At 36.3% G+C, this 14,602-nt stretch overlaps 1 protein-coding gene across 1 annotated transcript in view; it reads left to right on the top strand.

Moving 5' to 3' along the window:
* Positions 1 to 14,602, top strand: part of KCNH8 (potassium channel, voltage gated eag related subfamily H, member 8) — a 458,661-nt gene that overhangs the window by 121,247 nt on the left and 322,812 nt on the right. Inside the window, exon 2 of the mRNA XM_012663182.1 lies at positions 10,988 to 11,221. Within this exon, the coding sequence (XP_012518636.1) occupies positions 10,988 to 11,221 (234 nt within the window). The remainder of the gene's footprint in view (positions 1 to 10,987; positions 11,222 to 14,602) is intronic.

The raw sequence follows: 14,602 nt of genomic DNA, 5'->3' as shown, positions 1-14,602 counted from the left end.
TTTGCTTTTTAAAATCTTTGAATTATCAGTTTGGCTAAATGAATGACTATAATTTTATAGTAACCTGTGATCTTATTTTATGACAAGTGTTTTATTTTGCCTCTTTATTAGCTTGTCTTTCAGTTTGTCTATATTAGGTCTTATGATTATTTGGGAAACTGAGTCTCCTCTCTATCAAAGAGTAAGGTTTTTGCTTTTTAAAATCTTTGAATTATCAGTTTGGCTAAATGAATGACTATAGTTTTATAGTAACCCGTGATCTTGCTTCATGACAAGTATTTTACCACAACAACTGTTTTAAGCCTTGAATATGTAACAAACTTTCCAAAATCAAAATTCTAAATCCAGTCTTTTTGACCTCAAACTAGCTTTTTAAATATTAGGGTCACCGAAAGTCTAAGAGAGACATATTGAGCTTATTCGGTATGTTAACACCATACAGGAAGCATTGTCAAATATGAAATGGTGTTTAACATTCTTTGGATTATATTCATACAAACATGTTATTAATATCTGCTCCAATATCATATGAGAGTCCTAAAATTCTGATATATCTTGGTGTATGTTATCAGTAATAATTATGGTTATTATGTTAAATTGTTGTATACCGCAAAAATAACCAACTTTCTTTGTCAATTATCTTCTTAACTCTGGCTATTCTAAGACTTTTGTTATCCATAGACAATTATTATTTTACTTTGATTCTTCTCAAAAAGTGTTTTTTTTTTTTTTACTGGCTACAGTCCAAAGTTTGCTTCTTCAAGGGAAAGTCATGGAAAGGACTGACAAGCTCTCTTGAATACAGGTTTCTGATAACTTTGGAGATTATATTAATATACAATTGGGCTAAAACAAAAGAAACTTCCAGGACTTTAATTAAAAAGCTGATGTGTCCATGAGTATTGCTAAGTGAACCTCAAACAGAACAGACATTAATTACATGGGACTGAATTTTTTTTATGACTTTTTGTTTGAAACGTCGCTGATTCTTTTTGTGTTTTGTTTTCCGGAAGTCAAGAAAACTTTTTTCCTTCTTTTATGCTGTTTATAGTTTACAACATAGTATATATTTGTAAGCAAAATTTGAAGCATTTATTTTTCTTTCTACTTGATTTCTCCAGAATTTGAAAACTGTGAGCATTTTTAATTTATGGCAATATAGTTATTTGCATAAGTTCAATAAGAATCTGTCTTCTTCTATAACTGGACACAATGAAAGCCACTGGTTATGTTACAAGGCTTTGACTGAAGTGGCATATTTTCAGAGGTGCTCAGGCATTTTTAAGGAATCAGGTTGACTTTATAAGGCCAGTAAAAAGACCTTTGGATAAAGTGGCCAGGTACCTCATCTATAACATTTCCTGATCTGTGTGGTAAGTGAAAAAATGTCACTTTCTGACAAGTCCAAGAACCCCAACTTACTTTGGGACCTTGAGAAAAGAGGAATTTACCCAACTCATACAAGTGTCTAAAGGCACAGATAAATCCTTGCCTTGACTTAGCAAGCTTTCAAGTTTAACGTGAGATTCTTTTGAAAAAGTACCAGCAAAGCCAATTTTAAAAAAAGAAAAATCTATGTGGCCAATAATTATTCTTACTACACTTTATGCAAACAATCAGGCCAAGTATGAGACTAAAGTTTATTTTTGTAAATAAAAATTGATCCTACTAAGATTTGTCTTCAGTAAAAATGGAAAATTGGAGAGAAAAAAAATATGTTCCAGAAAAAGAAACCATAGTCCCCTTGTTATTAGATTCTAGCCTTGTCCACTGTTTTTGAGTTTTTGTTATTTGCCAATAATTTGGACTGAATCCTGAATTCTTTCCTAGCTACAAGTCTCCAGATAATGTTTTCATTTTTTTTTCCCATTTTTTTTTTTACTTGGACCGGATGAAATCACCACAGTCTTTTCCTAAGAAAAGATACCTTGGGGCATACAAAGTCCAGGTTAAAAAATCTGTGAGATTACTGCTGCCTACCTTCCACTTTAACTGAAGATGCTTTGAGTTTAACATCTAGATATGTCAGCTGGATGCCCTCTAGACTCCAAGGAAACTACTTTATAAACTGCTCCTAATATTAACTCTTGTTTTTCTTCTGTTTGAAAACTTGTCTGCAATGCCACTTCCTGCAATGAGACATAGCTGTTTAATTAAACTGATCTATTCACAGGACTAAGCAACTAACCAAAAAGGTATAGGATAATATATTTAAATCTTCTCTAATTTGTGTTTTTCCCACTCCTTAGTCCAAAGATAACAACTTGGCTTTTAATATGTAAACCCTTTTAATTTCAAAGTGGGAACTGAAAGAAATTAGAAATATTTTACCCCAAAATATATTTCTTTGACATATTTTGGGATGGCTGCCACAAAAGTAACACTGCAAAGCTGTCTTTTGTGTGTGTGGTTGGGGGCAAATTTACATCTATAGAGAATCTCCATTAATGCAGTCAGATCTTTCTGTACCTGAGCTAGAAAAGATTAACTAAGAGTCTCCACTCCCTTCCCCATAGACTTAAGAGAGGGTTGCCAGGAAGATACCAGGACACCTGGTAGCAAAGCTTGCTAGGAATACTTGTCCCTATCTACAGAGCATGTGACAACAGAGACATGATTAAAAATGTGTCTGAAGTTCTAGGACTGATCACAGAAGAAACTGCAATGAGCCTTAGGGCTCAACAAAGATTCTTCAACTCTCTAGCACAGGTAGTCCTGGATAATCATGTGGTGCTAGATTTCCTGTTGGCTAAACAAGAGGGAGTCTGTGTGGTGTTAAACACTAACGACTGTATCTATATGAATACCTCAGAAAAAAAAATGGAAACCTGAATATAAAAAGTTTGCTAACAAGCTATGTGGCTACAATAGGGCTCTATCTGTGCCCCCATGCCTGATTGATTTCCAGGGTTATTCACTTGGATTCCCCAGGACTTTGGTCAGATCAGTTCTGTAGGAACTCTTGAAGCTAAGACTCTCACTGCTTATCCTAGGGCTCATTATCTAATAGTCTGCTGTTCACTCAAGTACTATGCTAAGATTATAAATGAAAGTACTAATGTTCTTGTCATGCAAATCTTAGGTCTGTACCTGTACACCTGTGAATAATTAAAGACAACTACAAAATATTTAATTCCTCTTATCCCAGGCTCAACCCCAACTATGCCCCTTGTCAGCAGGAAGAAGCCAGATCAGTCATCTGACCTTTTCCATCTCACTAGCCTACACCTCAGGAATGCAGTGGGATGAAGCCAAGGGGGTACTGAAACCTCCCTTTATAAAATTAAAGGGCAACAAGGTGGGAACTGTAGTAGGTGCCTGAACTCTGCAAAGGTGTAGGCATAATTAAAATATATATATATATTATAAAACCAGCTATTTTATATATATATGTGTGTGTGTGTGTGTGTGTGTGTGTGTGTGTGTGTGTGTATATATATATATATATATGAAACCTAGCTTGCTTTCCTGTAATTACTTACTACTCAAGATTCATATAGCTGATGGTCATAAAGATTGTTAGTTTCCTTCATTTCTCCCATAGATAACATCACCCTTGTGAAACCTAAGTCTAGCTTTTGAGACATCTTCCAGGCTCTGCATTTTAGTGGACCAGCTGAACCACCCAGACCAGTGGCCCCTATCAAGGAACTGACTCAACTGATCCTGTGACCCTCCTACCTAGAAACCGGCTCAGCACAAGAAGACAATTTCTACACCCTTATGGTTCTACCCCAGGCCTAGCCAATCAGTAGACCCAATTGCCTACCCCTTTGCCACCAAACTATCTTTAAAAACCCTTTCTCCCAAATTCTCAGGGAGACAGATTTGAGAAATTCCTTCCATCTCCTCTGATGGCACCTGTGGTGTTATACCCTTTCTCTGTTGTAGCTGCAGCTGTCTCAGTATATTGGCTCCCTCTTGAGCAGTGGGCAATAAACCTGTCTGGGCTATAACAAAAGTCAGTAGATGACCTGAAAGACCATGTTGTTTAAAAGATTAATTCTATAAAACAAGAACCAAAGAAAACTGAGGCACATTTTAATATTATTACGAATGTATATGTAAAGAATCAATTGTGGATAAAATACCAAACATGTTTTATCATTGCCTTTAAGATTTTCTGAAGTTTCTCCCTCTTGCAATTTTACTTTTAATGAATATTGTCACTGTGCCATCACTGAAAATCATTCTTTTTCAAGATGAAATTCATTTAATAAACTCTTAAGAGACAATAAACCTGCAAGAATTAGTACAACTCAACACTGAAGCTCATACAGTGGAAAAAATGAAATTCGCAAAACTTATTGAAATTTTGCTAATTCTAGTTTATGATAAAGAATATACTAAATTTGCTTTAAATTTGTTTGTCTTAATGAGCTTTTATCTTTGTTTATTGGAAATTTAAAAATTTTAATATACTTTTTTAACTTCACCAAGATTACTATTTGTTTTTAATCAAATTATTTTTATTAATACATTCAAATGAATGGTTAAATAAACATTAGGAAGCTATTTTGAAAAGGTATTACATGCATAAGGCACAAAATTCAAAAGTTAAAAAGGGTATACAATGGAAATAAGTCTGCTTTCCTTTTTTTAATCCTCAACCACACAGCTACCCTCCCTCAACTTACTTACTGTCACTGGATTCTTGTACATCTTTCCAATGCTATTCTAAAGGGGCTCTCAAACTTTAATATGCATATGAATCTTGTTAAAATGCAGATTCTGATTCGATAGGTCTGGAGTGAAGCTTAAGATTTTGAATTTCTAAGTCCTACCTGAGGCTGATGTTCCTGGCCCAGGACCATGCACCCAGTGGCAAGATGTGAAGGACATTTGCTGATATTTGTCTCTGTTTATTTGTTTATTGGACTGAAGGGAGCAAGATATTCTCCCTTCAAGTTCCTGCTTTCTACTACTATGTCAGCACTAGAGTTCCAGTTCTGAGCTTTGCTTTGTTACAAGTTTTCTTCTAATCTTTGTCTATCTGAAGTGATAATTTATACAGTTTTAAAAATCAAACCACAAATGAAGGATGGAAGCTAGCAATAGCACAGTTTGAAGCATGACACTGGTTGATGTGTGAATCACAAGGACTATGAGAATCCCTCTTTACAAATTTTCCATCTGCTTGTTTTATAAGGTTAGAAAAGTCCTCAAATTTAAGTAACCTCCTAAATTTTGGCAGAGGGTATACTGAGAACTTTAGCTTGCAGCCAGTACCATTAATCTAATAAAAATTCCATCATACTTGGAAATAATACAATTAAGCTCCCTGAAATCAATATAAAGTGCAGAGATCATTTAAATATTTTAATGTCATAAACATTAATATTCTATCTGCCTGAATAAAGTCGTCTCCAGAGACAGCTGTGTTCAATATCATGAGAGATACAAATGTTGTCTTTGTTAAACCTGTATGTAAACGTAATTCTGAAACTATGGGGGCAACTCATGAAACAGTGTTAAAAATCCTTATTTGTTCTTTGCTCTCCTCAGGAAAATGAGGGCTAGAGGACTTGAATTTGCCCATCTTCCTTGTCTGCAGGGCATGTTAATATGAGTATTTGCTAATGCAACACAATGTTTGTCTAAGACAGCCAATATCAAATGCACTTTTCAGAAATAAATATTTGGACTATCAAAGTCTCTGCATTATTAGCAGAAAGAGCCAAGGGTATACAGGTTTCCCTATGATGCTAAGTCAGTGTATATTAATGACCCCATTGTTCCGAATGGCTCCAGGGGTCTGCCATATGGAGAATTATTAGACTCCATGCTGAGATGATTATCTTTAAATATTTGAGGTTGCAAGGAGAGAATGATTGGGATTCACATTATCTTCTTGAGCATGCACTATTCTACCTAGATTTGCGATTCTCAAACCTAGTGGGATACCAAACAGTATGCACAAGTCGTAGAAAACACATAGCACAGCCTTTTGAAGTTTCAATAGAATCAAAAATTTGGCAGACTCATATTCAAACAAAATAAAAAAACACTAAAATAAGCATGAATATATGAAAGGGTGGAATGGAAAATTATGATGAATTTTTAAGTTAACTAAGAGATTTCAAAACAACATTGGGCTTAGGGCTATGTCCCTAGGCCCCTTGGAATATACATAAATGTATATTCCCATAGAAGGATATTTCAGTGGGAAAATTTTAGAAGTGCTGCGATATACATTAAAAACACATGAGGAGATTGGAAACCAGATTATTTGAATAGAAACTACATTTCTGTGCTTCCTGTGTCACTGTGGAGCAGGCCTATGCAAAATACCTTGGGAGCATGGAAGTTACTGTCCTATTTTTGAAATATTGACTTTCTTGAGGAAATTTACAAAGTGACAGGGAGTTTGCTAAGAGATTCACTTTGGTTTAGAAGATGTCATCAATAAACTTTTAATATGAGACTGACATGCTGCCTGCTGTGCTAAGAAGGCACTATAATAAGTTTTTAATAAATAATCTCTATAGAGAAAAATCTATGGCTTTGGGCTCTTTAGAGACTAAATAGGTAAAAATATTTTTCCCATTTCTCCTGCTCATAGAGAAGCAAGTCACTTCTTTACAGAATGCATGGTAGAGTTAAGTAAGTCGTCACATAGACCAGGTTTTAATTCTTAGCTTTGGATCTTGGACACGAAAGTAAAGTTCTCCAGGTCTTTGTTCTCATCTGAAAAGTGTGACAAGTACAAAGATGGAACAACTTAATAGTGGGCCAATGTTTGCCCTCTGCTCGTTCTTTCTTTTTTTCCATCTTCTATGTCTGCCCAGTCCCACTCCCATCCTCTTTGTGCTTGGGAAGTCAGAAAAAAACAAACAGTACATCTTCATTTGAATAGGAAGTGGTGCTCTATATTAGGAGGTCAGCCCAAGTGGCCTGGGTCTTTACCAATTGTGAGGTTCTCCCTGACAATCCATGAAAGCTTTTTGCTGAGGAAGCATTTAGAGAAATTATCAACTGCCTAATATGTAAATGCATTTAGATCTTACTGTTTACTGTCAGTTTCAAACTGGATATACACAAGAAAATGACCTAGAAACAAGCAGAGAAAAGCTGCGTGGCATTTAGATGCATATCACATATGCATAATTGATTCCTTAAAAGGTTAAATACCCTCAGCATATGTATGGATAGTGATATACCCATGATGAGTTCGTAATTATTATGGCAGCAGCTTTGTGGCTGTTTTTACATAATTCTAAAGTAAATGTCATGTTTCTTCTTTAGGGATTTCAGGCCTCGTATTCAGAAAAGCATATGTTTCCAAGTAGATAGCTGGGCAAGAGGAGCTACTCTTTTCCCAGACAAAGGACCATTCATGTAGCTAGTACACTAAGCCTTATGAAGTGAAGATTGTCACTAAATTCTCTTTGGAATTGAAATGCAATTACATATCGAGGACAAGTGCTAAATATAAACAGAAAAGGCCAAATACATGCCTTTATTTTTTTGTCTTGTTTTTGCAGTATATTTGCAGAAAGAATTAACTACCTCAAATACACTGTAATCCTTAATTGAAACACTCAGATCAGGCAACTTGGTGAATCCTTCAGCATCTTTTTTCAGAAGCTTATTGTATCTTTGAATGACTGATTTTTCTTATGCCCATAAACAATTATAAAGATACTAAGGAAATTATTAAAGGAAGCAAGTCACTAAGAAATATGCAGAATGAAATATCATTATATATTCTTTAAATATTAAAAATGGGCAATATGTTGCCTGAGGATACGTAAGTAGGGGTAAAAACTGCATAAATGGGAGTGATTATTGCAAAAATTTTTGTATGTTTCTTCTTTGGAGAAGTAAGGGAATATAGTCTGCATGGTGCATACTGGATGAATGATCTATGGGTGTTTATTGTTTAATATTACACAATCTTTATTTAGGTACCGTATATTTTCTAATTTTAAAAAGTGGAAAAGGCAAAACAACAAAAACAGTGAAGAGAATGGACAAACTAAGTTGGTAAAAAACAATGTAATATAGGATGTATTTTTGTATTGAACTTTTAAAAAATTTAGATATATGCCATGTGCAAGACACAACTAAAGCATAAATCCCTAGAAGGTTTGAAAGTAGACTTATGGGAAAAGGTATAACAGGCAAATATTAACAAAATAAAACTATTGTGGCTGAATAAGTAATGGAAAAATTGGATTTTAGGATAAAATGTAATGTTTATTCGGTCTCCAATTCCTGTTTCTCCAATTCATTCTCTGAGCTTGCTCTATTCAGGCATCTCCTTCTAACATTTTGAGGACTTTTGATAAGTCATCTCCACCTATTTTTGTCTTATGCCAAGCTAACCATTTTCAAAGTCCGGGATGTTTAATTTTTCAACTCTAGTAGTACTTACTATCTGTGTACCACTGATTTGGTAACTTACATGCTGTGTTTTAGTGTTGCTTATATTCATGCATTTCTTTAATTAAATTATAATATCCTAGAGCTAAAGATCATGCTTATTTTTTTTTAAACACCCCATCACCTCACCCTAGGACCTGCTATGTGGTAGAACCATGCCCCCTGGCATTATCATATAATAGAAAGTCAATAAACATGTCAGCAGTCAACTGAAAAATGGCTTCTGAAAGATTGTTAAAAGCTCTTTCCAGATATTTGAATACTTTGTCAATGCTATGCATTTGCATTTTCCAATCAATCTCCTACCCAACATTTTAAAATGGAGAGAGGAAGAGATACACACTATGGTTAGAGGGTGACCCAAAACTGTGCGGAGTTAAGACTGAGACCACAAAGCCAATAGGAGGGTGCCCCCCTCTGGACATCACTGGAGACTCTCACAGGTTCATAACTGTGATTTTTAAGGGATCAACCACATAGAATAAACTTTTTTGTTATCCACACCTGGGACAAGGTCCAATACATAATATACAGTCAATAAATGATTCTGCAAAGTGTGAGAGAATTAACTATTAGTCTGGGTGATCTAATTTACTCCCAGGGCTTCAAAACAATGTCTAATTGAAGGTTTCCCAATACGAGTCTTTAGCTCTGGCTTTCAGAGGGAGAGAGTGACTGGGAGGGTGGAAGAGCCTGCTCGGCAGAGGCAGGATGCAGATGTTTGTGCTACAATTGGTACTCTTGGGATTAGGAACTGATCGTAGCAAAGCTGAATAGAGTGGACTTAGTTCTGCCAGCTGATAGTGGACTGTGTTTGGAAACAAACAGCAGAAGTTTAAAAGGAGATGAGGAAACTGATGGAAAAGATTTTCAATGCTTGTCCTGCTGGTCATCAAGAAGTAGCTGAAATTCTCCTTTCTCGTAGCGTGTGAGATAGGCTGTCTGCTGCAAACTCTTTTAAACATACTATTTTTGAATAGGCAATATATAAAGCATATGGTATAAAATTCAAAAGGTATAGTAGGACATATGGGAAAAACAAGCATTCCCCTCACCTCTGTCTTTAGTTGCTTTCTCCAGAGACAACCACATTTATCAGTTATTTCATTTATTTTTAGATACACAAAAACATTTCATATTTGGTATATGTATACATATTCATATATATATATATATACCATATAAATGGTTCATATAATAACACATAATATTGAATCTTTCCTTTTTTTTCATTTAACAGCTCACCTTGTAGTTCTTCCCATTTTTATTTTTATCATTTTAAAAATCCCAGCCTCTAGTATGCTGATATGCTGACATGTCCAACATTTGTTTCATGTGTGAATGAATGAATGATTTAATAATAGTCTGTAATTTATATGAACCTAAAAGTCACCCAACAACACATTTTATAAATGCCTCACCTTAAACTCCATATCTAATATGCAACTTTTTTCTTATAAACATTGCATCCATCTTTCAAAGTAAATCTCAAAAAACTCATCCTTCAGGAACCTTCTTCGAATATTGATTCTCAGTCTGTGTCCTCCAAGGGTTATCTCTAAGCACTTAATAATAGTCTACCAGTTCTGATTGCCTTCTAATTCTTGTTTGTTAAGAAAATAATCAGAAACATGTGAATAACACTCAGTAATTTTTTATGAATTAAAAAATTGATGGTCATGAGTACTCATTTGTGCCATTTTGCTATGCATTATCTTGTTAATCCCTACAACACACTTATAAAGTAAGTAATGTCATTATCTTCGTAGCATACCTGTCAGTGCTCTGCCAATATTACCTTGAGTTACCTTGAGATAATGTATAGACCATTTCCTTATATACCAGTGGCTTCTGACTCCTTGCTGACCTAATGATCTCTGGGGAATGTGCTTAGCCCAAGTGGGTAGGTCAGAAGTGCCAACATATTGACACTCCAAGAGCGACCTTTAATCAATGAAGTATGGGACTTTGGTGCATAAATACTTCTGCTTTCTCTCCCCTTAGTGGGAAAATCTTAAGTTGTGTTCCTCACAGTCACATCTAGGATACTTGTGTGTGGTCCATAGCAGTTGACCCCTTTTTAACTCACCCTTTATTACATTTCCTCACTTCCATATTTCAAAATCCTACTTGCTTTCTTCCTGGAATCAGCTCTCAAATAAACTACTAGTCTCAGGAGAGAGTCTCAGGATCTGCTTTTGGGTCAATCAAATCTAGGGAAATAGGTTTAGAGTGCCTAAGTAACTTTCAAGTTCACCTATACATTGCATGGCAGATTCAGGATATGAACAAGAAGTCATGATCAAAAGCATCATTCCTTACTGCCAACCAGAGGGTAAGTGCCTCAAAACAGGCCAATGATCACTGTGGAGGAAACACAATGTGTTGCAAAATGCAAGCCAAAGTCAGAGCTGAATACATACTTCTGCCGGTCAATGCCATTTTATGTTTTGGAGTGTCTCTTTTGCACAGCAGCACATCAGGACATGAATTTAAGAGTTAACTAGACACATGTGCTTATAATTTTATACTGAATTGTGCTTTACAAAAAGTTTCTCACACTCGTTTAGTTGATGAGCATCTTCTCCTTATTTTTCTACAGATAGCAACTTCATCCTTGCCAATGCCCAGGTGGCTAAGGGTTTCCCCATAGTCTATTGTTCTGATGGCTTCTGTGAACTTGCTGGATTTGCCCGCACTGAAGTCATGCAGAAGAGTTGTAGCTGCAAGTTCCTATTTGGGGTTGAAACCAACGAGCAACTGATGCTTCAAATAGAAAATTCACTGGAGGAAAAAACAGAATTCAAAGGAGAAATTATGTTCTACAAGAAGAACGGTGAGTTGGCTTTCTTTGGTGCTAGTTGGAGAGTTGTGAGAGGTCGCCTTCTTAGCTCAGTAGTTGCTCCATAACTCTCATTAACGCTTAATGGTATTTCACATCAATACAGTCTATTATAGAAGTTCCACAAATGACTTGGATGATGGCCTTGTTTTAGCCATTTGCAGGATAAAGTGCCTGGAAATTTAGAATTAGAATTATAACCATTCAATGTCAATATATTAACTGAGTTAATATATGTTAGAATAAAGTGTATTACTATTATATTATTGTGATTCTTAAAATACATATTATATATAATAGTTATTGGTATATTAGCAACTTTTATCCAGGGATATTTTCCAAATTTTATGCCTTTAAAGAACCACATCTCGATTCTAGTCATTAAGGACAGAGATCCAAGTGTTACTTGACAACAAAGGAAGTTAATTTAAAGGACATCAGCATATGCATTTTCACTTCCAGTTCCCTAACCACAGAGCCTTTCTCACTATTCTCTTAAATTCTAAAAACAAAACAAATGACACATGATGTCTTCTGCCTGGAATCAAAACTACTGCTGGGGAAATACTAAATATTTTTGGTGGCTGCAGTTTAGTGACTCTCTTATAAATTAAAAGAACTAAAAAAAAAAAAAAAAGAAAAGAAAAGAAAAAATCTAGAAATGGATATGGTGTCTGCAGTTCTTGAATCTTATGTAGGAATAGATATCACTAGCCAATGGGCCCTGGTACTTTGAGTGAATCCAAGAGATAGTGTATGGGACAAATGCTAAATCAAAACTTTAGAACAAACTGTCATTTTCCCAGTATCCAAAATTCTCCCTTTTCTTTAATAGCTTTCCTTTTCCTTACAGGAACACAATCCTTTTAGCTGGTTGCATTGCTACCAAGTCGGAGAATATATTTCCCAGCCTTCTTTGTAGTTAGGTTGTGCTTGTGTCATAGTCCATGATATATGAAAAGGAATGATTTATGTAACTTCTAGGTAAAATCTCTGAAGTGAAATTATTTTTTCTCTAATTTCTTTCCTTCCTTTTTTCCATGGAATTGTGGACAAAATTGTGTCCCACCAAAATTCACGTATTGAAGCCATGATCCCCCTCCATGATGTATTTGGAAACAGGGCTTTCAAAGAGGTAATTAAGGTTAAATGGGGCCATAAGGGTAGGAACCTAAGCCAACATAACTAGTGTCCTTATAAAATGAGGAAGAGACACCAAGTATGTGAACACACAGAGAAAAGACTAGGTGAAAATATGGCAAGAAGGCAACTGTCTGCAAGCCAAAGACAGAGGCCTCAGGAGAATCCAAACATGCCAGCACCTTGATCTTGGACTTCTAGTCTCCAGAACTGTGAGAAAGCAAATTTCTCCAATACTTCAGGACTATTGTATCCAAAACCCACATGATCAGGAAATGTCCTCCAAGGACAAATAACTTACAAAAGGGAATGAAGTTTCCATGTGCAGGCTCTTTTTTTCCTTCCTGACATTGACCTCAATACCCCAAAGTAATGAGAGTAAGATACAGAGGCCAGGGATGCTGCCAAGAATCTATATTGCACAGGACCCAGTCTGTGTTATTTTGTTATGGCAGCTCTAGCAAACTAATACACATGGGTTAAAAAGTTAAGGCAAGGCTGGAAAGCCAACTTCAACCATTTGACAAGGACAACACCATAGTGGAATGCAGAGCAACAAAATAGAAGGAACCTGGGTATTGTTACAGATCCACCTTCCCACCCCAGACAAAAACAAATACATTTCTATCTTGTTTGAATCACTATATTTTGGGGACTTTAGATAACAATATTTAAATTGTAATGTCCCTCAGGGTGTCTCAGCCTTGTCACTATTGACATTTGGGCCAGTAATTCTTTGTGGTGGGTGGCTGTCCTGTGCAATATAGATTCTTGGCAGCATCCCTGGCCTCTGTATCTTACTCTCATTACTTTGGGGTATTGAGGTCAATGTCAGGAAGGAAAAAAAGAGCCTGCACATGGAAACTTCATTCCCTTTTGTAAGTTATTTGTCCTTGGAGGACATTCCCTGATCATGTGGGTTTTGGATACAATAGTCCTGAAGTATTGGAGAACATCCCTTTAGGACAGGATACCTCAATTCTTTAACACTAAAAACAATATTCAGACCATTGGGTGTTAATAGATAAGGCCTACCTAGCAAATATGGTAAAGCAAAAGAATTCCAGCTCTGTGTAATTATACCATAATCATTGAAATGAGGGCCTAAGATAAAAGAAACTGAGAATGGAAAATGGCAGGGAGTGATAAAACTGCCATCCGGTGGAACAAAAGGGAAAGTATATCCTTTGTCTAAAATATGCACTGACTGCAGGTTCATCCCTCTTAAGATAGGAGCCTTGAGTAGGTCACTCCAAATCCGTTTGAGTGTTTTCCTTTTTAAGCCTCTTTAAAATAGCCAAATGTGGCACCACTGAGAAAGGTTCGGGCCAAGGAGGAGAATCTAGGTGTGAAAACCAAAGAGTGGAGATTTTGGAGGCTAGATAGGTAGAAAGTATGGAGCATGGGGTGGGAGCCAACACCCAAAAGAATTTCCTGAGCCCAGTTTTTTATAAGATGCCTGCAGCCTTGTATGCGCTCGGGTGGAAATCATTAAAGGCACCAGTCCCCTCTAAGCCAGTCACCATGGGGAATTGTCTGACATTCTGAGCCAACTAATTGATCCAGTTATGAGTGATTGAAAATTGCCATCCACCCTAGGCTAATCATGCTGCATTATAGCTATTTATATAAATATCTGTCTGTGCATGCAATTGTGAGCCTTTGAAGGCAGAGGCTGCGTGTTAGTTACTTCCACATCCCCAGTGCCTGGAGCCTTGAGTCTCAAGAAGTGTTCATCAGATGGTAGTTTCTTAGTAAATGTTTGCTGAAGGGAATTGAAATTGAATATTGGAGGGACCTCTGGATACTTTACAAGATGTCTAGATTTCTGATTTTAAAAGATGTACTTCTGACCTTGAGGGTCCTCCTTCAAGGGTCATTTTCTTTCTTCTTCGTTTTTTTTTATTTCAGCATATTATGGGGGTACAGATGTTTAGGTTACGTATGTTGCCCTTGCCCCACCCTCCCCCCTCAAGTCCAAGTTTCAAATATGTCCATTCTTTGGGTGGTGCGCATTGCACTCTTTGTGTATGCATATACCGGTCCCCTCCTTGCCCCTCCCCTTTACCCCCTCCCCCCTGCCCAACATCCAATAGATGTTATTCTTACATGTGCACTTATGTGTTGATCAGTTAATACCAATTCGATGGTGAGTACATGTGGTGCTCGTCTTTCCATTCTTGGGATACCTCATTTAATAGAATGCGTTCCAGCTCTATCCAGGAGTATACAAGA

This window comes from Propithecus coquereli, unplaced genomic scaffold, assembly GCF_000956105.1.
Source record: "Propithecus coquereli isolate 6110/MARCELLA unplaced genomic scaffold, Pcoq_1.0 Scaffold12, whole genome shotgun sequence".
NCBI lineage: Eukaryota > Metazoa > Chordata > Mammalia > Primates > Indriidae > Propithecus > Propithecus coquereli.
The sequence above is the reverse complement of the archived record's forward strand: the minus strand, read 5'-3'. Positions and strand labels throughout refer to the sequence as shown.